This window comes from Dipodomys merriami, unplaced genomic scaffold, assembly GCF_024711535.1.
Source record: "Dipodomys merriami isolate MVZ:Mamm:240054 unplaced genomic scaffold, mDipMer1.0.p SCAF_39, whole genome shotgun sequence".
Taxonomy (NCBI): Eukaryota; Metazoa; Chordata; class Mammalia; order Rodentia; family Heteromyidae; genus Dipodomys; species Dipodomys merriami.
In genome coordinates, this window is record NW_027205492.1 from 4,973,259 (window position 1) to 4,996,455 (window position 23,197).

General features: G+C 52.0%; 2 protein-coding genes across 5 annotated transcripts; one reads left to right on the top strand and one right to left on the bottom strand.

The window, feature by feature from the left end:
• The first annotated feature begins 25 nt into the window (after window positions 1–25).
• Ctsa (cathepsin A) lies at window positions 26–6,683 on the top strand. The gene is made up of 15 exons (XM_069989876.1): window positions 26–132; window positions 243–436; window positions 550–661; window positions 1,226–1,276; window positions 1,357–1,443; window positions 1,665–1,820; window positions 2,123–2,214; window positions 3,093–3,177; window positions 3,604–3,695; window positions 3,775–3,853; window positions 3,950–4,092; window positions 4,698–4,773; window positions 5,704–5,793; window positions 5,955–6,059; window positions 6,259–6,683. Exons 1-15 carry the CDS (start codon window positions 79–81, stop codon window positions 6,340–6,342), a joined length of 1,500 nt encoding a protein of 499 aa, XP_069845977.1. The 5' UTR covers window positions 26–78; the 3' UTR covers window positions 6,343–6,683.
• Window positions 6,490–23,197, bottom strand: Pltp (phospholipid transfer protein). Of its 4 annotated transcripts, none has more exons than XM_069989874.1 (16): window positions 23,079–23,197; window positions 22,453–22,563; window positions 22,279–22,378; window positions 20,138–20,266; window positions 18,852–19,007; window positions 17,341–17,404; window positions 17,098–17,161; window positions 16,383–16,474; window positions 13,851–14,027; window positions 13,702–13,761; window positions 11,367–11,531; window positions 11,214–11,281; window positions 7,916–7,958; window positions 7,741–7,804; window positions 7,587–7,663; window positions 6,490–6,911 (listed from the first exon to the last, which is right to left on the bottom strand). In XM_069989874.1, the coding sequence occupies exons 2-16, from the start codon at window positions 22,550–22,552 to the stop codon at window positions 6,780–6,782; spliced, it is 1,491 nt and encodes a 496-aa protein (XP_069845975.1). In that variant the 5' UTR covers window positions 22,553–22,563; window positions 23,079–23,197; the 3' UTR covers window positions 6,490–6,779. The 4 variants fall into 4 exon arrangements, with proteins under 4 accessions (XP_069845975.1, XP_069845974.1, XP_069845973.1 ...); XM_069989873.1 differs by having other exon boundaries at window positions 22,453–22,593; XM_069989872.1 differs by having other exon boundaries at window positions 22,453–22,599.

Consider the following 23,197-nt stretch of genomic DNA (forward strand, 5'->3'; position numbering starts at 1 on the left):
AGAAGCAAAGATAAAAGAAGGGGTGGAGGGAAATGGAAGCCGTCACGTGACGCGACACCCACGTGACCCCGGGCACACATGACTTCCAGTCTCCCGGCGCCTCCCGGACAGCAAGGACGCAGGGGAGCCGAGGTGAAGCCTCCGGGGCTGGAGGGGTCCCCGGGGCTGGAAGGGATCCCCGGTGCCGGGGGCGGCGGCGCGGGAGGGCCGGGGAGCGGGTCACCAGCCGCTTTCCTCTGCAGATGGTCCGAGCCGCGCTGCCGCCGCCGAGCCTGCTGCTGCCGCTGCTGCTGCTGCTGCCGAGCTGGGCGCCCCGAGGCCGGGCAGCCCCCGACCAGGACGAGATCGAGTGCCTCCCGGGGCTGGCCAAGCAGCCGTCCTTCCGCCAGTACTCCGGCTACCTCAAAGCCTCGGGCTCCAAGCACTTCCACTACTGGTCTGCGGCCCTGGCTCCCGGGGCGGCGGCGGGCGGAGGGGTTCTGAAGGGCGGGGGGCGGGCGCTGGGGGGCCCTCTGCCGGCTGCACCAACTCCGCCCTGACCCTCCCCAGGTTTGTGGAGTCCCAGAAAGATCCGAAGAGCAGCCCTGTGGTCCTTTGGCTCAACGGGGGGCCCGGCTGCAGCTCCCTGGACGGGCTTCTCACCGAACACGGCCCTTTCCTGGTGAGTGGATGCCGCTTCCCACCCCCCCTCCCGCCCACAGCCCCGGAGGGAAGGGACAGCTTTCCAGGGAAGCAGCTGGGGAAGGGGAAGACAGACGTTTTCCTTCTTCCTGAGCCTTAGAGAGAGAGAGAGTGTGTGTGTGTCGCACACACACGCGCCGGTCCTGTGCTTGGACACAGGGTTAGGGCTCTGTCCTTGAGCACTTTTTTTTTTTTTAAATGCTGGCAGGGCCTGGGCACTGTCCCTGAGCCTTTTTGTGCTCAAGACTAGCACTGTACCACTTGAGCCACAGCTCCACTTCCAGCTTTTTGGTGTTTGATCAGAGATAGGGAGTCTCATGACTTTTCTGCCCAGGCTGGCTTTGAACTGTGATCCTCAGTTCTCAGCCTTCTGAGTAGCTAGGACTATGTAGGACTGCAGACATGAGCCACCAATGCCTGGAAAGCCTTAGTATTGTTTTCATCTCTACCTCTCAGGGTTTTGCCCGTGTAAGGGGCCTGGCATAACCCTTCCCTTCATTTGTTTGGCCCTTGGGACTCACTCAGCTGTGTCTTTCTTCCTCAGATCCAGCCAGATGGTGTCACTCTCCAGTACAACCCCTATTCTTGGAACCTGGTATGTGGGCCTATGAGGGTGTCTGGGTACTTGAATGGAATGGGGAGCTCTCTTCAGTGCATTTCTTCTTCCCCCACTAGATTGCCAATGTGTTATACATTGAATCCCCCGCTGGTGTGGGCTTCTCCTACTCTGATGACAAGGTTTTTTCCACCAATGACACTGAGGTGAGTCTAAAGCCTGTCCAAGCTTCTTGGTTCTCCAAGGTAGCAGGGATGAGGGGACAGGCAACATGGTCTTGGAGTCTACTGTTGGCTCCATTCCAAGCTATATGATTTGGTCATAGCCAAGTCACTTCCTCTTGCACAAACTAGGCGTGTTGGTCTCATTTTCTGTGAGGACCTGAGGTCAAATACCAGACCTGATTCTCTCCTTTTGGTATCCCCAGGTGGCCCAGAGCAATTTCGAGGCCCTCAAAGACTTCTTCCGCCTGTTTCCGGAGTACAAGGACAATAAACTTTTCTTGACTGGCGAGAGTTATGCTGGCATCTACATTCCCACACTGGCCGTGCTGGTCTCGCAGGACGCCAGCATGAACCTTCAGGTACAGAAGGGAAGGGGAGGCACCTTGCGGTATAGATTTGTACTTAGCAAGGTCACCTGATCAGCATACACATCAGACTAGTCTTCTTCATGGCTGCCCTGTCTCTGTATGCACACCTCCTACCACAGGAGGCTCACCTGTCAAAGCTACCAGCTTGGTTTTTCAGATGGAGTAGCCTCCTCCACCCCCACAAACCACCCTGGCTTTCAACTACCAGATTGCAGAGGATCTAGATGTAGGTCAAGGGTGGTTCCTACTTATCCCACTCTCCGGGTGAACTGATGGCCCTGGGTGTTTCACAGGGGCTGGCTGTGGGCAACGGACTCTCCTCCTATGAGCAGAATGACAACTCGCTGGTTTATTTTGCCTACTACCATGGCCTTCTGGGGAACAGGTATGGGAGAGGGGCTGTTGGGCAATCTCTAGGGTGGGTCAAGTCATACGATCTTACATTCATCCTCCAGGCACATGCTATTCCAGATCCTGTCCTGGTTTATTAGCAGGTAGGGCCTAAGTTTGCCTGGAGTTTGGTGTTAAATCAGGATTTAAAGAGACTAAGAGGGCCAGGAATGTAGGTCAAGTGGTAGAATGCTGCATAAAAATGAGATTAAGGAGCCATGTGTCAGTGGCTCAAGCCTGTAATGCTTGCTACTCGGGAAGCTGAGATCTGAGGATCACAGTTCAAAGCCAGCCCAGTCAGGAAAGTCCAGGAGACTCTTACCACCAATAAACCAATAGAAAACCAGGCCAGGGCACCGGTGGCAAACGCCAGTAATCCTATCTACTCTGGAGGCTGAGATCTGAGGATCATGGTTCAAAGCCAGCCTGGGCAGGAAAGTCTGTGAGACTCTTATCTCCAATAAAAACCACTAAAAAACAGGAAGTGGCATTTTAGCTCAAGCGGTAGAGCGCATGCCTTGAGCTGAAGAGCTGAGGGACAGCTCCCAGGCCCAGAGTTCAAGCCCCATGACCGACCAAAATAAAAAAGAAAAGAAAGAAAAAAAAAAGAAAACCGGAAGTGGTGCTGTGGCTCAAGCAGTAAAGCGCTGACCTTGAGCTGAAGAACTGAGGGACAGCACCCAGGCCCAGAGTTCAAGCCCCACAACCGACAAATATGAATGAATAAATAAATAGTAAAACATTTGGTGAACTACACACCCTGTGATAGCTTTCCTAGACCCCTGGGGTGAGGCCCTGGCTGGGGGCGGGAGGAAGGGGGACACTTGCTACACCGCTCTCATGGGCTTAAGTGCCTGCTCTGACTTGTCGCAGGCTCTGGTCTTCGTTGCAGACCCACTGCTGCTCTCAGAACAACTGTAACTTCTACGACAACAAAGACCCAGAATGTGTAACTAGTGTAAGTGTCTGCCCCCACTCTTGTCAGCCCTGGACTGGAATCTGAAGACACCCTCCTAGAGGAGTCCTTTTCCTCCCTCATCACCATTATCCTTCGATCCCGTAACAACACAGCAATGCAGTGTTCTCCGGGAACACCCTAGGAGGAAACGGAGGCCAAGAATGTTTTAAAAAGTCACAGTGATAGGAAGCAATAGTGCTAGGATTGGGCTCAGGTCTGGAAGATTCTTTCCACTGAGCCTGAGTGTCCTTCCCTGTGAAAGAATGGGAGAAGGGTGACCCAGGGAGGCTGAGGTGTGAGAGCACTGAGCCTTGCAGGGACTCCTGCTTCAGTGGGTGAGGTGTGAGTGTGGACCAGGGATCTGTGTGTGTGAGTGAGGTGTGGACCAGGGATGTGTGTGTAAAGCACGCTGGTGTGTCGTCACAGCTGCAGGAAGTGTCTCGCATCGTGAGCAGCTCTGGCCTCAACATCTACAATCTCTACGCCCCGTGCGCTGGGGGGGTGCCCAGCTCTTTTAGGTAAGTCCTGCTGTATATCCCTTGGCTCCAACCCCAGCTGGGTGGAGACCCAGTTCCCAGGCCCTCATTTCACTTGTAGTTATGAGGACGGCACACTCGTGGTCCAGGATTTGGGCAACCTCTTCACTCGCATGCCATTCAAGCGCCTGTGGCATCAGGTGTGTGCCATGGCCTGGGCTTCCTCTTCCTTGGAGCGGGGGTGAGAGCAGGTAGACAAGCCGGACCCCTGACCCTGTGTCTGTCTGTGTCTACAGGCATTGCTGCAGCGGTCAGGGGCCCGGGCACGCATGGATCCCCCCTGCACCAACACCACAGCCGCCTCCACCTACCTCAACAACCCCTATGTGCGCAAGGCCCTGCACATCCCCGAGCAACTGCCTCGCTGGGACATGTGCAAGTGAGCTTCAGTGGCCGCTGCGGCTCAGGGTGTGGCAGGCCCCTGGGGCCCATGGCGTCACCGGCATCCCCAGGGGGTTCTTAAGGTGGGGGAGGGGCGGTAGAGATACCAGAATATGAAAATTAACTGTAAGGTAGGACCTCTCTCTCTCTTTGGTTCTACTTCTGGGGCTTGAACTCAGGTCCTAGGCACTGTCCCTTGGCTTTTTTGCTCAAGACTGGCCCTCTACCACTTGAGCCACAGCTCTACTTGCAACTTTTTGCTGCTTAATTACAGATGAGTCTCACAGACTTCCCTGCCCAGGTTGGCTTTAAACCAGGATCCCCAGATCTCAGCCTCCTGAGTTGCTAGGATTATAGGTGTGAGCCACTGACAACTGGCAGAATCTTTTTTGTTGTTGTTGGGAGGGCTATAGCCAAAAAATGTTACAAGTTTCTAAATGAGGATCTGTGAATGCCAGAGATCCAGTTAAGTCCGAGAAAGGCACCATGGCTAAAGGGGGGAGATTTAAACTATGATCAGCCTCTGGGGCTAGGAGAGAAGGTCTGAGCCGTTGACTCTTTTTTTCCCTCCTTCTTTTGGGTCTGTGCACATGTTCCTGGCAGCTTGCTGGTGAATTTACAGTACCGCCGACTCTACCAAAGCATGAACTCCCAGTACCTGAAGCTGCTCAGCTCACAGGTGTGTGGGAACAGGGTCCATCAGCGTCTAGACAGCCTTGGCAGCACAGAGGGACTGGGGAAGAGGGGAATGACAGCCTTTAGAGCCTTCCTCCCACCCCACCCCCCCCAGCCTTCCCCCTTCCGGAATCAGGGATGCTGAAACTCCTAGAGGTCAACTTCTTTGCCCAAGATCTGTGGTTGGCAGGATTGAGATTAGAATGTGGATTTGTCTCTAGTCCATGCTACTTGGCTGTAGGAGGCCCAGGAATCCATGTCAGCTAAGGAGCCTTTACAATGAGAAGAGCTAGTAGGTTGTGTCATAAATAGGTGAATGGAAATCTAGGGTGGGAAAAGGCATTGTCCTAGGTCATGAAGGACCAAGAACAAGTCCTTTTACTAGGCATTTGGCTTCAGCGGCAGTTTTCCTGTCTGTGCTAGCCTATGTTAGCACTCAAGGGGGCTGAGGCAGGAGGACTGAGAGTTCCAGGACAGCTTGGCCTTACAGAGCCAGACTCTCTCAAAAACATTTAAAAAAGGAGGGGGGAGCCTGGGGAATGTGGCTTAGTGGTAGAGTGCTTGCCTAGCATTCATGAAGCCCTGGGTTCGATTCCTCAGTTCCACATCAACAGAAAAAGCTGCAAGTAGTGCTGTGAGTTAAGTAGTAGAGCACTAGCCTTGAGCAAAAGGAGCTCAGGGACAGTGCACAGGCGCTGAGTTCAAGCCCTGGGACTGACAAAACGAAACATTAAAAAAGAAAAAGTAAAAGAACAAAACTGGGGATAATGGGGAAAAGTTTTAGTGTTCACTGGATAAATAAGCAGTTGGAAAATGGGAGAATTTCCTGGCTTATGCTATTTAGCTGGGCCCCTTAGATTCTCTGAAAGATAGGGCTTGAAAACGGGGACCAGGTCATCTCAGACATGCCATTTTCCTGCTTACCCTGCTCCAGAAATATCAAATCCTCTTATACAATGGAGATGTGGACATGGCCTGCAACTTCTTAGGGGATGAGTGGTTTGTGGATTCCCTTAACCAGAAGGTAAGACGGGACTGCGTGCCCTGGGGCCGGTGCACCTGGGAGTGATTCTGGTTGGGAGGACAAACCTGGGCAGTAGTTCCTGGTCCCTGAGGGGAGGTCCCGTGGGCGGCTGTGAGCGGGGATGATCATGCTGTTAGCTGATGTCTTTCCTGGTGGGGTAGATGGAGGTGCAGCGCCGGCCCTGGCTAGTGGACTATGGGGAGAGTGGGGAGCAGATTGCCGGCTTCGTGAAGGAATTCTCTCACATTACCTTTCTCACCCTCAAGGTAGGGGAGGGTGAGGGATAAGTGGGTGGGAAGGGAAGGGAAGGGGGGGAATCCACCCACCCTTACCATCTAAGTTCTTTTTATTCTAGATTAAGAGCAAGTTTCCTGGGGAAGGGGGGAAGAATAAAGGGTCCGGTGGTGCAGGATCATAGAGGAAGAGACCGGTGTGGGTTGGCATCTCATAAGCTTTGCTCCCCAGGGTGCTGGACACATGGTCCCCACTGACAAGCCCCGGGCTGCCTTCACCATGTTCTCCCGATTCCTGAACAAGGAGCCATACTGATAACCCAGGGACCAGTGGAAGCCCCCGCAATGCCTGATCCAGCTCCTCCAACCTCTCCTGCTAGGATGGCAATCCTCCTTATGCAAAATGCCCCTGTGGGGCAGAGTGCTCTTCCAGAACTGCTCCCACTTCATTCAGATAGCCGCCTGGGGGCAAGTTAGCACTTTATTCCCAGGCACTGCTGCCCAGGAGGCCGGGCTCCTGCCCTGCTTACAGAATGCCCTGCTGGATACATTGACCCCCATCCCAGGACCCCATAAGAGCTGTCAAGAGAGCCCAGGGGAGGAGTGGACGGACTCTAGACTGACTGATTATGGAATTAAATTGGGTACAGCTTCAAACCTCATCTTCTCTGTGGCACTAGGGGTTGGAGTGGGCACTATAGGCTCTAGGTGGGGAGACGGAGGGGTTGGGAGGAGTGGCTGGGGATCAAGAGCTCAGGCAGCTGCTGCGGAGGGCGGAGGGGCGCTGGAGGCGCCAGGGTCCTGGGTGTTAGCAGGCCGGTTCTTGTTGATCACTTCCCGCAGTCCTTTGGCAAAGTGGAGGTCAGCCCCAATGGTGAGGAAGCCCTGTATAGGGGGACAGTCTCACTCACTCACTCATTCCCTATTGAGACAGACAGAGCCCTTGGCCTTGGGCGGTCAGCTAGTGCAGGAGACAAAGCAGAAAGGCAGTTCCCATAGCTCCATAGCAAGGATGTTACGTGGAGGCTACAGAAGCCACCTGGGCTTCACGTGGCACTCAGGAGGCAGACCCGGCAGTTAAGACATGACAGCTTAGTTGGGGAGGGATGGAGAGGTGTTCCTAGGAGAAGGCACCCCTGGGAAAAGGCTCAAGAAGTCTGGTGTAAGATTAAAGTATGGGGAAGCATATGTAAAGCCCAGGGTTCAGACTTCAGTACCACCAAAAAGAAGAAAAAAAGAAGCTGGAGGGGGCATTGGTGAGTAGGTCAGAGATGGGGGCCTCAGAAGGTTCTTGGGGAACAAGGCACTGGTGGCTCAGACCTGTGATCCTAGCTATTCAGGTGGTGACATACGAGCATCAGGATTCAAAGCCAGTCCCAGCAGAAGAGTACCTTCAATTAACTAACAATAGACCTAGAAGTGGAGCTGTGGCTCAAGAGGTAGAGTACCAGCCGATGCACTCTGCGTGTGTATCACACACATGAGAACCCTCTAGAGAGCTATTGGGAGAGAAACCCCCTGCCTCCCCCCCCCCCCACTTCCAGCCTTGATTCCACTCACTGCGTGATTTGTCACCACCTCCCGTACGAAATCGATGCCATCTGGTAGAGGAATCTGCACCCCACGCCAGATCCGCTCTGCGGGTGGGAGGGGCTGGCTCAGTCTGGCGCCCCATGATCACCCTCTGTCCCCCTCCCTGCTCACACAGCCCTACCATTGATCATGGGCATCACCCCGATCTGCAGCAGGGTCTTCAGAGGGGCCTGCAGTGGGATCAGCTGCAAGGGAAGAGAGGGGCACACAGGGCAGCGCTTGGGCGAGGCTGGCCTACATGAGGCTTGCCACCCACACAGACTGGCCCGGCCCCAATCCCACCATGCTCAACTTACAGCCAGCGACTCCAGCGCAGACTGGTTCGAGTAGATTTGGAACCTGTGGAAGAGAAACAGCTTATGGCTGGAGGCCCTACCCAGACCTACCCACCAGAGGTCCCAGGTTTCTGTACCATAGCACCCGCCTGTGTACCTCCTATGATATGCACATCCTTGAGCCAGTCAGTCCCCCCTCAGGTGTCCTGATCAAATCATCTTTTCTATATGCCAAGCTGCCAGCTGCCAGCTCTGAAGGTGTGTATTTAACACAGCTCACAATACTGTCAGATTCTAAGGTCCATCGTAAAGTTAAATATTGACCCAGGCTCATTCCATGTCTTAGCTATTGTATAAAAGCAATAAACATGGACATGCCAGTTAAAAAGAAAAAAGTTCTTGGGCACTGGTGGCTCATGCTTGTGATTCTAGCTTCTCTGGAGGCTGAGATGTGAGGATCATGGTTCAAAGCCAGCCTGAGCAGGAAAGTCTATGAGGTTCTTCAATTAACAACCAGAAAACCAGAAGTGGTACTGTGGCTCAAGTGGTAGAGTGCTATCCTTGAGCTGAAGAGCTGAGGGACAGAGCCCAGGCCCAGAATTCAAGCCCTACAACAGCCAAAAACTAAAAAAAAAAAAAAAAAAAAAGTTAAAAGGGCTGGGAAGGTGGCTCTGTGGTAGAGTGCTTGCCTTATATGCATGAGACCCTGGGTTTTATTCCTCAGCACCACATAAACAAAGCCAGAAGTGGTGCTGTGGCTCAAGTGGTAGAGTAGAATGTCAGCTTTGGGCAAACAAGCTAAATGAGAGCATGATGCACTGAGTTTGTTTATGTTTGGGGGGGGGGGGTATGTTTGAACTCAGGACCTGGGCACAGTCCTGAGCTTTTTTTTTAATCAAGGCAAGCACTCTACCACTCTGAGCCACAGTGTCACTTCCCATTTTCTGGTGGTTTATTGGAGATAAGAGTCTCACAGACTTTCCTACCTAGGCTGGCTTCAAACCATGATCCTCAGATCTTAGTCTCCAGAGTAGCTAGGATTATAGGCATGAGTCACATGCCCCATGGAACATACTTTAAAGAAGAGAAATACGAAGTCCAGAGAGGTGAAGCAATTTGCCTTAGGTCAACACAACTTTGTGTGTGTGTGTGTGTGTGTGTGTGTGTGCGCGCACGCGCGTGTACGTGTGCCAGTCCTAGGTTCTTAGGGCCGAGCACTGTCCTTTAGCTTCTTTGCTCAAGGCTAGTAATCTACCACTTGAGCCACAGCTGCACTTCTGGCTTTTTGGTTAACTGGAGTTAAAATTCTCACAGATTTTCCTGTCCAAGCTGGCTTTGAACCTTGACTCTCAGATCTCAGCCTCCTTAGTAGCTAGGTTTATAGGTGCGAGCCACCAGCACCAGGCAACACAGCTATTTTTAGTATCAGGACCTCCTACCTGTTGTTTCCATTAGCCCCCAAGAACATCATTGACAATTGATTTCTGGGGAATGTTCTGTATCTGCCCTGTCCACGAGTAGCTCACCAGCCATACATGGTAAGGAAATGTGAATTCATGCAACTGAGGAACTATTAAGGGTTCACCTCTCCTCTCCTCCCCACTCCCCTGCCCAGGACAGCACAGCCCTAGAAAGGAGATCTATTTGTATCTGTATGGGGACTGGGGTGAAGGTGAGCCTTACAAATATAACTTGCTGATTTAAGGTTACAAAGCCATTGTGCTCGTCTATGACTTGCTTCGCCTGCCTTTAGCAGCAGGGGAGAATCCAGAGTTGCTGCTGTGGTTTTTTTGAACATACTGGGGACTGACCTCGAACTCTACCACTTGAGCCACATCCCAGTCTAGGAGTTATTTTAAGAAAACACTTTTTTGATGGCTCAAGTTTCTAATCCTAGCTACTCAGTAGAGGCCAAGGAAGGGTCAAGGCTGAAGGCCAACTTCCACCAAAAAAAAAAAAAAAAATCACAAGATCCCATTTCCACCAATAAAAGCTGACAGGGCGGGGTTTGCCTAACTTAGCTACAGGGGAAGCATAAATAGGAAGACCAATAGCTGAGTATGGAAATAAACATAAGAAAAATATTTGCCAGGGCTGGGAAGGTGGCTCAGTGGTAGAGCACTTGCCTTGTATGCTCAAGGCCCTGGGTTCGATTCCTCAGCACCACATAAGAAAAAAGCTGGAAGTGGCGCTGTGGCGCAAGTGGTAGAGTGCTAGCCTTGAGCTGAAGAGCTGAGGGACAGTGCCCAGGCCCAGAGTTCAAGCCCCACAACCGGACCCAAAAAAAAAAAAAAAAAAAAGAAAGAAAAATATTTGCCAGGCACTCGTGGCTCACACCTGTAATCCTAACTCCTCAGGGGGCAAAGGATCAAAGGTAGAAGCCAGCCGGGGCAGGGAACTATGAGGCTTGAATTATCAAGAATTAATCACCAAAAGTGGGGCTATGGCTCAAGTGGTAGAGTACCAGCTAAGGGGCAGTGCCTAGGCCCTATACTGGAACACATGCACACATGCGCACGTGCATGCACATGCACACGCACACGCGCACACACACACACACACACACACACACACACACACACAAATCCTTAAAACAAAGATAGGAGCCAATAACTCATACCTGCATTCCTAGCTACTCAGGAGACCAACATCTGAGGATTGTGGTTCAAAGCCAGCCAGGAAAGTTCTTAAGATTCTCCAATTAATTATCAAAAAAACCAGAAGTGACTTAAATGGTAGAGCCAGACTTGAGCACAAAAGCTCTGGGACAATGCCCAGGCCCTGAGTTCAAGCCCCAGGTCTAACACACACACAACACAAAATAACTAAAGAGGTTTGGGGCATGGCTCAAGTGATAGAACATCTGTGAGATCCTGAGTTCAAATCCTAATACTTCCTAATGAAACAAAAAACACTTTTCTTTTTTTGTCGGTTGTGGGGCTTGACCTCTGGGCCTGAGTGCTGTCCCTGAGCTCTTCAGCTCAAGACGAATACTCTACCACTTGAGCCACAGAGCCAATTCGGTTTTCTGGTGGTTAATTAGAAATGTCTCATGGACTTTCCTGCCGGATCTGGCTTTGAACCACGATCCTCAGATCTCAGCCTCCTGAGTAGCTAGGATGACAGGAGTGAGCCACCAGTGCCCAGCTCAAAACACTTTTTTATGTATTAATAAAGACAGATTCTTGCTCACCAGGACTTGCAGGTCTGACTCAATGCTAACTCCACTGTTCCCTTGGATAGGTGTGCTCATTATCCTAAACACTTTAAGGCAAAGGGAAGTTAAGGGCCTGACCAGAAGTCTAACCCATCTGCGTACTTTCGCAAGTCCAGCTTCGTGCGCAGCGCCTTGCCCCGGAGTGCCATCTTGGCGCTGAGTCGAGCTTCCTGCAGGGAAGGGAAGAGGGGACTATCAGGGTCCACAACCACTTCTCAGTGATTCCCCTCTAACGCCCTCACTCCAGGACCGCACCATGATCATGGTGGACAGCGGGACTTCAGGCAGGTTGGGTGGAACCAAGGCGATGGTGACACTGGCAGTGACAGAGACCGTGGTGCCCGAGGGCTTGATGGTACAGCGTGGGGGGACCACGGCGCGCAGCTCCAACTTCAGCGGGGAGTCAATCACTGCAGGGCTCTGGGGACGGAGCAAAGAGGGCTAGTCACAGCTCTAATCTCTTCCCTGGTGGGCAGTGGAAGACTACAGGTTATAAGTATCAAGACTTGTATAGCTTCCTATACCTCCAGAAAAAAAAACAGAAATGGTTCAAATGGTAGAGCCAGACTTGAGCACAAAAAGTCTGGGATAGTGCCCAAGTCCTGAGTTCAAGCCCCAGGACTAGCACACCCATACAAAATTCCTGAACCAAAGAGGTTTAGGGCATGGCTCAAGTGATAGAACATCTGTGAGATCCTGACTTCAAATCCTAATACTGGGATAGGAAGGTAGCTCAGTGGTAGAGCGCTTGCCTTGCATGCATGAGGCCCTGGGTTTGATTCCTCAGCACCACATGAGCAGAAAGAAAAAAGCCGGAAGTGGCGCTGTGGCTCAAGGTAGAGTGCTAGCCTTGAGCTGAAGAGCTGAGGGACATCCCCATCCACTGCCCATAGACAACTTTGTCATTTTTTTTTGTTGGTTTTTTGCCAGTCCCAGGGCTTGAACTCAGGGCCTGTACACTGTCTCTGAGCTTCTTTTGCTCAAGGTTAGCGCTCTACCACTTGAGCCACAGTGCCACTTCTTGCTTTTTCTGTTTATGTGGTACTGAGGAATCGAACCCAGGGCTTCATGCATGCTAGCAAGCACTCTACCACTAGGCCATGTTTCCAGTCCCCTTTGTCATGTTAATATCCCAGCTCCTTGCCACCTCCTCTCTTAGCTGTTAGGGCATTTTTTCTAAGAGCCAGGTAGAATCCTGTTAAATTTAAATGCTAACTCAGCACCAAACAGGATTCTGAATGCTGACTATGTATTAGCTCATTGAAGTCTCACAACAATCATCTGAACCATCTATTTTTATTACTATTATCATTATTACTATTACTATTGTGATTTTATTTTATTATTATCCTCTTCCTTTATTTATATTTTTTGTCGGTCAGGGGGCTTGAACTCAGGGCGTGAGCTTTTTCACTCAAGGCTAGCACTCTACTACTTTGAGTCACAGCACCATTTCCAGTTTTCTGATGGTTAATTGGAGATAAGAGTCTCACAGACTTTCCTGCTGACTTTGAATCACAATCCTCAGATCTCAGTCCCCTGAGCAGCTAGGATTACAAGCATAAGGCACTGGCACCCAGCTACTGTCCTCATTTTGGAGGTAGTAAGTTGTGGCAAAGACAGGCTATGTAGTCAGTTGCAAGACTGAGAGTTGAACCCAGACACTGTGTCACAGAAATCACGCTCTTGACTGCCTGACCACAAACCGGGTGATGATGACAGTAATAACAGTAATAATGTTTATTGAGCACTTACTCCATATCAGGTACTGCACTAATTATACCTATTAAATCATTTACTCTTCATGACAGCCTTGTGACTTTGTATAGTGGAGGCCAGTGTGACCTAGAGTCACATAAATTCCAATACAGGTTCAGGTCCCAGCTCTATCATTACCAAGGTGAACCAAGAGTGAGTGTGTTAATCGTAACTCAAATATTTTTCTTTCTTTTTTCTTTTTCTTCCTCCTTCCCTCACACCCCCCAACCCCCAGACTGGGATTTGAACTTAGGGTCTCACAATTGGCTTGCTTGCTTAACAGGCACTCTATGACTTGAACCATTTCTCCAGCCCAGCTTTTTGTTAGTTATTTTGCCCAACTTTTTTCTATCTGGGCTGACCTCAAACTATGATCCTTGGGATCGCAACCTTTTGGGAAGGTAGGATTGCAGGCACGAGCCATTAGTACTATGCTTCAGGTATTTCTTTTACGTTTCTTGTGGTGCTAGGATGGAATCCATGCTTGCACATACTAGGCAAGCATTCCACCACTGACCTATATATACCCAACCTGCTTTTAGAATTGTTAACTATCACCTCCTACCCTTCAAACAAGGGGAAATTAAAGAACATGTCGTCATCTCATCCCTGCAAGGCTTGTGTTCTCTGGAATCCTCAGAACAGCTCTGTGAAGGAGGCAGGGCAGGAGTGGGAACCCCTCCATCCCCAGGCTTGGCAAGGTGAGGGACCAGACCACAGGCAGTGGCCGGGTTTGTGTCTCCTCCGTGGCCCTCACTGGGGCCCTCCACCTGTTTCCTTCCTTCCTACTTCCCCAACCCTAACCACAGCCCTACCTCTGGCCAGTGCTTACCAGGAGTACAATGCTTCCAAAGTACGAGGCCCTCAGCAGCATGTCCAGGTCATGTGGCACCTGGACAGGAGAATCAGAATCAGGCAGGATCACAGGGAGCCCCACCACGGCCCCCTTTGGCCCCTGCACACAGCCAGGCTCTGGCATACCTTGTTCCCCACCAGTGTTAGCTTCAGGGCCCCCGCCCGGAAGTAGCTTTCCATGGCAGAGTCGAAAAAGAACTCAGAGAAAGCCACATACACCATCCGGTCCGTCTCCTGAAGCTGGGGCTCCACCGCCTGGTTGGGGCTGCTCCAGTTCCCTTCAGCGAGGGGGAAGAATGACCCCTGCGATTGGGGGATCAGGGTTAGAGTCAAAGCAGACTGACCTGTCTCCCTGTCCTGTGCAACGCATGATGGGGGACTCTGGGGAGTCAGACACAGCTTTCCTGGGGGGCACTGAAAAAGGATGGGGTTGTTACAGGGAGTGCCCTATCCACCTGGAGAAGAGAGGACCAGGAAAGGTGTCGAGGGCAGGAGGGGGGGGCACTTGCATTAGCCCTGGAAGCTAGATGGCAGTAATGACAGCTCCTGCTTATGGGCCAGGCACTTTCAGCCTCTTTACTAGGACAACTCTTCTAGTCTACATGAGGGCCCAGGGAGACACCGCCTCCTCACCAAGAAATGGGTATGGAAAAGTGAAGGTCATGATGCTTGTTGGTGGCAGGACTGGATTTGAACTTCAGACATTCTTGATCTAGAGTCCATGCTCTGAAATTCTCTGCTACCCTCTACTGTGGGGAGGGGAGGCAAAGACAGGGGCCATATACTAGTTATGCAGCCTCAGGCAACTAATATTGCCCTTCTGAGCAAATCTTCACAGCCCTGAAATTAGGATAGTTAGCTGTCTGTATCTACAGATTCAACCATTGTGTGTGTGGGGGAAACGGGATGACAATATGGCATCTGTATTAAGTGTGTACAAACATTTTTTTTCTTGTCATTACCTAAGTAGCCCAGTATAACTACAATTTATGTAGTATTTGCATTGGATTAGGTGTTATAAGTCATCTGAAAATGACTTAAAATCCATTTATACAATTAATATGCACTAATATAGAAAAGAAAAGGACTGCCGGGCACTGGTGGCTCACACCTGTAATCCTAGCTACTCAGGAGGCTGAGATCTGAGGATTGTGGTTCAAAGCCAGCCCGGGCAGGAGAGACCGTGAGACTCCTATCTCCAATAAACCACCAGAAAACCGGAAGTGGCGCTGTAGCTCAAGTGGTAGAGCACTCGCCTTGAGCTTAAGAGCTGAGGGACAGCGTCCAGGCCCAGAGTTCAAGTCCCACGACCAACAAAAAAAAAGAAAAGAAAAGGACTGTATAAGCTACGTGTGTGTGTGTGTGTGTGTGTGTGTGTGTGTGTGTGTGTCTGTATGTGTGTCTGTGTTTGTGTGCTGAACCTAGGGCTTGAATTCAGGGCATGGGCACTGTCCTTGAGCCTTTTTACTTAAAGCTAGTGTATTGCCGTTTGAGCCACAGTTCCATTTCCAGCTTTTTGCTGGTTGAGAGAAGAATCTCATGGACTTTTCCTGCCCAGGCTGGATTCAAACCACAGTCCTCAGATTTTAGCCTCCTAAGTAGCTAAGATTACAGATGGGAGCTACTGGTGCCCAGCTTCCTGTAGAGACATATATATATACACACACACACACATATATATACACATATATACACATATATATGTATATGTGTATGTATATGTATATATATACATATATATATACACATATACACTTATACATATATACACAACACACACACACACACACACACACATATATATATATATATATATTTTTTTTTTTTTTGGTCAGTTGTGGGTGCTGTCCCTCGGCTCTTCAGCTCAAGGCTAGCACTCTACCACTTGAGCCACAGAACCACTTCTAGCTTTTTTTTTGCTTATGTGGTGGTGAGGAATCAAACCCAGGGCCTCATGCATACAAGGCAAGTATTCTACCACTGAGCCACCTTCCCAGACCTTTATATTATCTTAAAAAAAAAAAAAAGTAACTGATAGCTGGATAGCTGGGTGCCAGTACCTCCCAGCTGTAATCCTAGCTACTTGGGAGGCTGAGATCTGACCTCAGTTTATTTATTTTATTTTTTGCCAGTCCTGAAACTTGAACTCAGGTCCTGGGCACTGTGCCTGAGCTTCTTTTGCTCAAGGCTAGTACTCTACCATTTGAGCCACAGCACCACTTTTGGCTTTTTCTGTTTATGTGATACTGAGGAACCAAACCCAGGGCTTCAGGCCTGCTAGGCAAGCACTCTACCACTAAGCCACTTCCCAACCCAGAACCTCATAAAACTCTTATCTCCAATTAACCTCAAGAAACCTGGAAGTGGCTCTGTGTTTCAAAGAAGTAGAGGGATAGCCTTGAGCAAAGGAGCTCAAAGACAGCACCCAGGCCCTGAGCTCAAGCCCCATGACTAACACTGCCCCCCCACCAAAAAAAAAAAAGGAAGGTAGAGCCCGACACTATGAACAAGGTTTAACCTCAGTTTGTGGCAATAGGGAACCACAGCATTCCAAATAGTAAGAGCTGCCCTAAAAAGAAAAAAAAAAAATCACATAGAGGAAGAGTGAGTCTGGCTAGGAGGTCAGAGATTATGCACACACCAAACCCAGCAGCTCACCCGGAATTCCATGTCTAGGTTGCTGGTGGAAACCACAGGATCCTTCAGGAGGAAGTAGTCAATGCCAACGAGCTCATCCACAGAACTGCGCACTGCGGGAGGGGCTTCGGTCACTCAAAGTGTGTGATGTTAGTCAAGCTGCTTAACCTCTCTGGGTCTCTCATTCATAAAATGTAGATACTTATTTCAAGAGGGTTCTCACGAGGATCAATAGTTGTATGTCAAAAACACTCAGTGCCTTGTATGTAGCAAGTGTTCAGCAAAGAAGCTATCATAATCATTATTTTTAACTACTATTACTTCTACAGAGTATCATCAAATCATTAAACAAGATGGCAAAGGAATCATTTCCTTTCTTGGTCTTTCCTTGCTGTTTATTCCCTTCCAATGCCTTGTGTGCTCGATGTCTTTGAAAGGATAAGATCTCTGCCCACAAGTGGCAGAGATAATAGCTTAGGAAAAATGCGTTTAATTATCAGCAGGCATATATTGGGATCCTGACTGCCACCAGGGCAAAGCATTGAGAACCAAGCAAGGAAACCAGAGAAAAGTAAGCACTTACCTAAGGTCACACAGCAACACATTTGAGTCAGGACCATCCCACAGCTGGGCTTGGGAAGGGCCTGACTCGGAGATGCTGTGGGACAGCTGCAAATCCTGCCTCTCCTCCTACCCCACCCCCAACTCCAGCCTGGCCCAGCCAGCATCAACTCACCAGGCACCGTGTCCAAGAGGGAGTTGAGTAGAACCATTCCTGAATGGTAGAGCACCGGGCAGATCTGGGAGGTAAGGATAGAATCAGGGCCTTCTCAACAGAAGAGCCCCCCACCACAGACACACAGACACACACACACACACACACACAGACACACACACACACACACACACATTGTTCCCTCCCTACCCTCCCTTCCCTCATGTTCCCTCCCTACCCTCCCTTCCCTCATGCATCCCATACCTGCTGGTTGAGGAGGAAGCGCATCCCAGAAGTGATGAACGTGGAGAGAAATTCATACACTTTCCTGGGCAGAGAGGAAAGGCTGGGTGAGCCCAGCCCATTGCCCACCCCACCCTGTCCCCACTCCAAGCCAGATCTAGGCGCAATGACAGTGACCAGAGAAACTATGGTACCAGGGACTCCCCAGCTCCATCCTGAATTCCCAGCTCTTCCCTTCTCTAGCCCCAAACCTGACTCTGAAGACTGCCATACCCCCTTCCACCAAATGAATCCACACTTACTTTCTCATAGGTATTGTGATTGATGTCTCCCACCTTCAGTTCGTAAGTTCGTACTGTGTGTGTGTGCGCGCGCGCATGCGCGCGCATGGACCTGCCAGTTCTAGAGTTAGAACTCAGAGCCTGGGTGCTGTCGCTGAGCTTTCAGGCTCCAGTCTAGCGCTCACCAGTTGAGCCACAGCTCCATGTCCAGATTTTTGGTGGTTAATTGGAGATAAGACTCATGGGCTGTCTTGCCTGGGCTGGCTTCAAACCATGATCCTCAGAGCTCAACCTCCAGAGTAGCTAGGATTACAGGTGTGAGCCACCAGTGCCCAGCTTCAATCCATAACCTTATTGATGCCCACTCCCCTACTGGTGCTTGTGTCCTGGTGGGGCTCAGATGCTTCCTCTTCCAGGTGGTCTTCCTAGTGCATGGCCAACTATGCACACTGATCCTTAGCTATTCTATTCTATCCTATAATGTGGATAGACATTTATCATATACAGGTATTATTGTTTGTTTGTTTGTTTTTGGTCTGGTCGTGGGGCCTGAACTCTGGGCCTGGGTACTGTCCCTCAGCTCTTCAGCTCAAGGCTAGCGCTCTACCACTTGAGCCACAGCACCACTTCTGGCTTTTTTCTTTTTGCTTATGTGGTGCTGAGGAATTGAACCCAGGGCCTCATGCATGCAAGGCAAGCGCTCTACCAGTGAGCCACTATCCCAGCCCATATACAGGTATTATTGTGAATGTTTTACAAATACAATCCTCATAATGAGGTTTATTTATTTATTTAGTCAACTGAGAGGCTTGAACTCAGGGCCTGTGTGCTGCCCTAAGCTCTTCAGCTTAAGGTGAGCACTCTACCACTTTGAGCCCCAGCACTGCTTCTGGTTTTCTGGTCCCATGGACTTTCCTGCCTGGGCTGACTTTAAACTGTGATCCTCAGATCTCAGCCTTCTGAGTAGCTAGACTTACCTGCATGAGCCACCAGCACCCAGCTCTAATTTTTTTTTTTAATTTTGTCTTCATTTTCCTCACAATCTTGTATAAAACAGGTTCTATTCCCATCCCCATTTTACCTTCATTTATCTTCATTTTCCTCACAATCTTGTATAAAACAGGTTCTATTCCCATCCCCTTTTTACCAATGAGGAAATGGACTTGCTTGAGCTACCAAGCCTTGCACTTGGTGTCGTAAGTGAAAATGGAGATGCGAGGCTCAAAAGGGTGTACTGGGGCTAGGACCTACCTGAAGGTTCCCCCGAAGGCCACATGCATTTTGGAGACAGAGGCCTGGCAGGAGACATTGGACACTTTCATCCGGCCGCTGGGGTCCTGGGAGAGCTGCAGTCCTGTGTGGATGAACACACCTTCTGCCGAGGCGTTGATGTAACCCCCATCATATCTGCCAAAGGAGGTTAATGCTCTAGCCCATTCTAGCTGGGAAGTGAGCTGCCACTCACTGCTGCTGTCCTGGCTCCTGTACTTCCTGATACCTTTTTGTTGTTGTTGAGAGGTTTTTGTTTTGTGTGTGTGTGCGCGCGCTGGTACTGGGGCTTGAACTCAGGGCCTGGGTGCTGTTTATGAGCTTTGGTGCTCAAGGTTAGCACTCTATCCATTGAGCCACAACTCCTCTTCTGGCTTTTTTTGGTGGTTAACTGGAGATAAGAGTCTCACTGAGGGGCTGGGAAGGTGACTCAGTGGTAGAGTGCTTGCCTTGCATGCATGAGACCCTGGGTTCAATTCCTCAGCACCACATAAGCAGAAAAAGCTGGAAGTGGCGCTGTGGCTCAAGTAATAGAGCACTAGCCTTGAGCTGAAGAGCTGAGGGACAGCGCCCAGGCCCAGAGTTCAGGTCCTATGACCAAAAAAATTAATTAATTAATTAATTAAAAAAAAAAGAGTCTCACTGACTTTCCTGCCATGGCTGACTTCAAACTGTGATCCTCAGATCTTAGTCTCCTCTGTAGCTAGGATTACAGGCATGAATTACTGGCACCCGGCTTCTTGTTGATTTTTGAGACAGAGTCTCACTATGTAGCTCAAGCTAGCCTAGAACTTGAGATACTTATGTTTCAACCTCTAGAGTGCTGGGATTATAGGCATGTATCACCCATCAGGATTAAGATTATACCTCTTGGGCTGGGAATGTGGCTTAGTGGTAGAGAGCGCTTTCCTAGCATGCATGAAGCCTTGGGTTCAATTCCTCAGTACCACATACACAGAAAAAGAAGCTAGAAGTGGTGCTGTGGCTCAAGTGGTAGAATGCTAAGCCTTGAAAAAAGAAGCTCAGGGACAGTGCCCAGGGTCTGAGTTCAAGCCCCAGGACTGGAAAAAAAAAAGTTTTACCTCTTAATAGGCTACCTTTCTGAAGTTTACCGACACCCACCAAACACTCCTACTAATCCTTAAGATGTGAGTATAGTTGACCCTAGTGTAAGGATGGAGAAAATGGAACTCAGAAAAACTAGAGACTGCCCCTAGCTCGGCCTTGTCATCCCACCCTCCTCTCCCCTGCAAGTGCCCCATCCTCACAAAAACCAGTAGAGAAGCTGTCTCCGGAAGCGTAATCCCAAGGAGGCATTGGAGATTTGCAGCACCAGCTCCTGCTCAGGCTGGAAATGTAGTTCAGAGGATGTCAGTTGCAGCTCTGTGACTTTCACCCTGTGGGAAGCCCCTGGATCAGATCCAGGATCAAGAGGAGGGGACCCCACACAACCCACAGGGAACTCATTCCCTCCCCTTCCAGCTCAAGCTGGGGAAGCTGGGGTGGGTGGGATGAAAATTCTTCCATTGTCCTCCAGTGCCCAACTTAGACTTGGGTGGCTCAGAAACTAAGGTTTCTGCTGGGCACTGGTGGCTCAAGCCTGTAATCCTAGCTACTCAGGAGGTTGAGATCTGAGGATCACAGTTCAAAGCCAGCCCAGGCAGTAAAGTCTGTGAGACTCTTATCTCCAATTAACCACCAAAAAAGTGGTGCTTTGGCTCAAAGTGGTAGAGTACTGGTCTTGAGTGAAAAAGCCCAGGGACAGCGGCCAGGCCTTCAGTTCAAGCCCCAGGACTGGCAAAAAGCAAACAAACAAGAAGAGAAAGAAAGAAAGAAAGAAAGAAAGAAAGAAAGAAAGAAAGAAAGAAAGAAAGAAAGAAAGAAAGGAAGAAAGAAAGAAAGAAAGAAAGAAAGAAAGAAAGAAAGAAAGAAAGAAGGAAGAAAAGAGAGAGAGAGAGGAGAGGAAAGGAAGGAGGGAAGAAAGGAAGGAAGGAAGGAAGGAAGGAAGGAAGGAAGGAAGGAAGGACAGTATGTAGCTATGTAGCCCAGGCTAGCCTCAGACTCCTGAGTGCTGAAATTACAGTGGTGCACAATGCACCTGAATTTCCTCAGGGTCCTTTGCCAGCATTACTGAGGCCTTACTTAGGCCCAATACCCAATTCCCCTGACCCCTCCATCCTCTGCTTCTGCCTATGTTGGCTAGCAGGAGCACTTGCTTTTACCTTTCAGGCTGCTTCTTTTTTTTGGGGTGGGGGGTGGGGAGTCGGGTCGTGGGGCCTGAACTCTGGGCCTGGGCGCTGCCCCTCAGCCCTTCAGCTCAAGGTTAACGCTCTACCACTTGAGCCACAGCACCACTTCCGGCTTTTTCCTTTCTGCTTATGTGGTGCTGAGGAATCGAACCCCCAGGGCCTCATGCATGCAAGGCAAGCGCTCTACCACTGAGCCACCTTCCCAGCCCTCAGGCCACTTCTTAAACCCCGCCCCACCGGTTTGGTCCCGCCCCCAGAGCCCGCACCCATCCTCTCTGTCCTCCCCGCCCTCCCCGTCCTCCCCGCCCTCCCCGCCCTCCCCGTCCTCCCTGTCGCCCTCTCCATCCTCCCCGCCCTCCCCGTCCTCCCCGCCCTCCCCGCCCTCCCCGCCCTCTCCGCCCTCCCCGCCCTCTCCGTCCTCCCCGCCCTCTCCGTCCTCCCCGTCCTCCCCGCCCTCCCCGTCCTCCCCGCCCTCCCCGCCCTCCCCGCCCTCCCCGCCCTCCCCGTCCTCCTCGTCCTCCCCGCCCTCTCCGTCCTCCCCGCCCTCCTCGTCCTCCCCGCCCTCCCCGCCCTCCCCGTCCTCCTCGTCCTCCCCGCCCTCTCCGTCCTCCCCGCCCTCCTCGTCCTCCCCGCCCTCCCCGCCCTCCATGTCGCCCTCTCCATCCTCCCTGCCCTCCCTGTCCTCCCCGCCCTCTCCGTCCTCCCCGCCCTCCCCGCCCTCCCCGCCCTCCCCTTCCTCCTCGTCCTCCCCGCCCTCTCCGTCCTCCCCGCCCTCCTCGTCCTCCCCGCCCTCCCCGCCCTCCCCGCCCTCCCTGTCGCCCTCTCCATCCTCCCTGCCCTCCCTGTCCTCCCCGCCCTCTCCGTCCTCCCCGCCCTCCCCGCCCTCCCCGCCCTCTCCGTCCTCCCCGCCCTCCTCGTCCTCCCCGTCCTCCCCGCCCTCCTCGTCCTCCCTGTCCTCCCCGCCCTCCCCACCCTCCCCGTCCTCCCCGCCCTCTCCGTCCTCCCCGCCCTCCTCGTCCTCCCTGTCCTCCCCACCCTCCCCGCCCTCTCCGTCCTCCCTGCCCGGATCTCGTACACCGGCCTTCAACCCTGCCTCCGGGCGCCCAGGACGCCCCTTTCGAAGGCGTGCCCGCCCCAGGCTCTGCCCGAACCCCACTTACTCCGAGATGTTGTAGTAGAAGTGGCCCTCTCTTCCCCGCAGGTCTGGGATAGTGATGGTCTCCAGTTCTTGCTCCAGAAAGCGCAGCCCTTCCTGCTTCACTGAAGCAGCGAGGAGACCCTTAGCCCCGGGCCCGGGCGCCCCCCCCCACCGCCCCCCGGCGGCCGCCCCTTACCCAGCTCCAGCGCCTTGGAAGTGACGCGGATCTTGCATCCCGGGAGCTCCGCGTGGGCACCTGCCAGCAGCGCTAGCAAGAGGGCCCCGAGGAGGGCCATGGCGAGCGGGCCTGGGGGCGAGGGTGGGATCGCCGAGTCGCCTGGACCTCCGGAGCGGCGAGGAGAGGGGGCTGACCCGGGCCGTTACCCTCCCAGGGGAACTCGCAAACCAGCCACCCTGCTTCCATTCGACAGATGCAGAAACTGAGGCTCAGAAAGGCCACATGACTTGTGGAGCACAGGGAGGGGACAGCCTCGGCTCCTTCAGGCCACGGCCACGTGACAAGTCTGGACCTCCGGGGATCAAGCCCCCTCCCTCCAACCCCCCCCCCCATGACCTTTTCTTTAGAGGCGGGCGGGCCCGGGCTCGCGCGTTGCCATGGCAACGTGGGCACGCGCATTCCTAGGGAACAGCTAGCGGTCTCCCCGGGCCCCCGCGCACGCGCGCGCGCCCTCGCCACGCTGGAGCGCCAGGCGGGACCCCGCGGGCGCCTGGGGTTCCAGGGTCCTAAGTCTCTCCCACGGAGGGATTCTTCCCGTCACCCCCACCTCCGCGGCCTCTCCCCATCGGCTCTCCTCCCCTCACCTGGGTTCCGCAGGGCTGCGGGGCTGCGGTGGGATGGGGACGAGCGGCGGCGGGCGGCGCTGGGGATCCGGGCCGCGGGGTCTGGCGGGCAGCGGTGTTCCAGCCGTCCTTTATAAAGC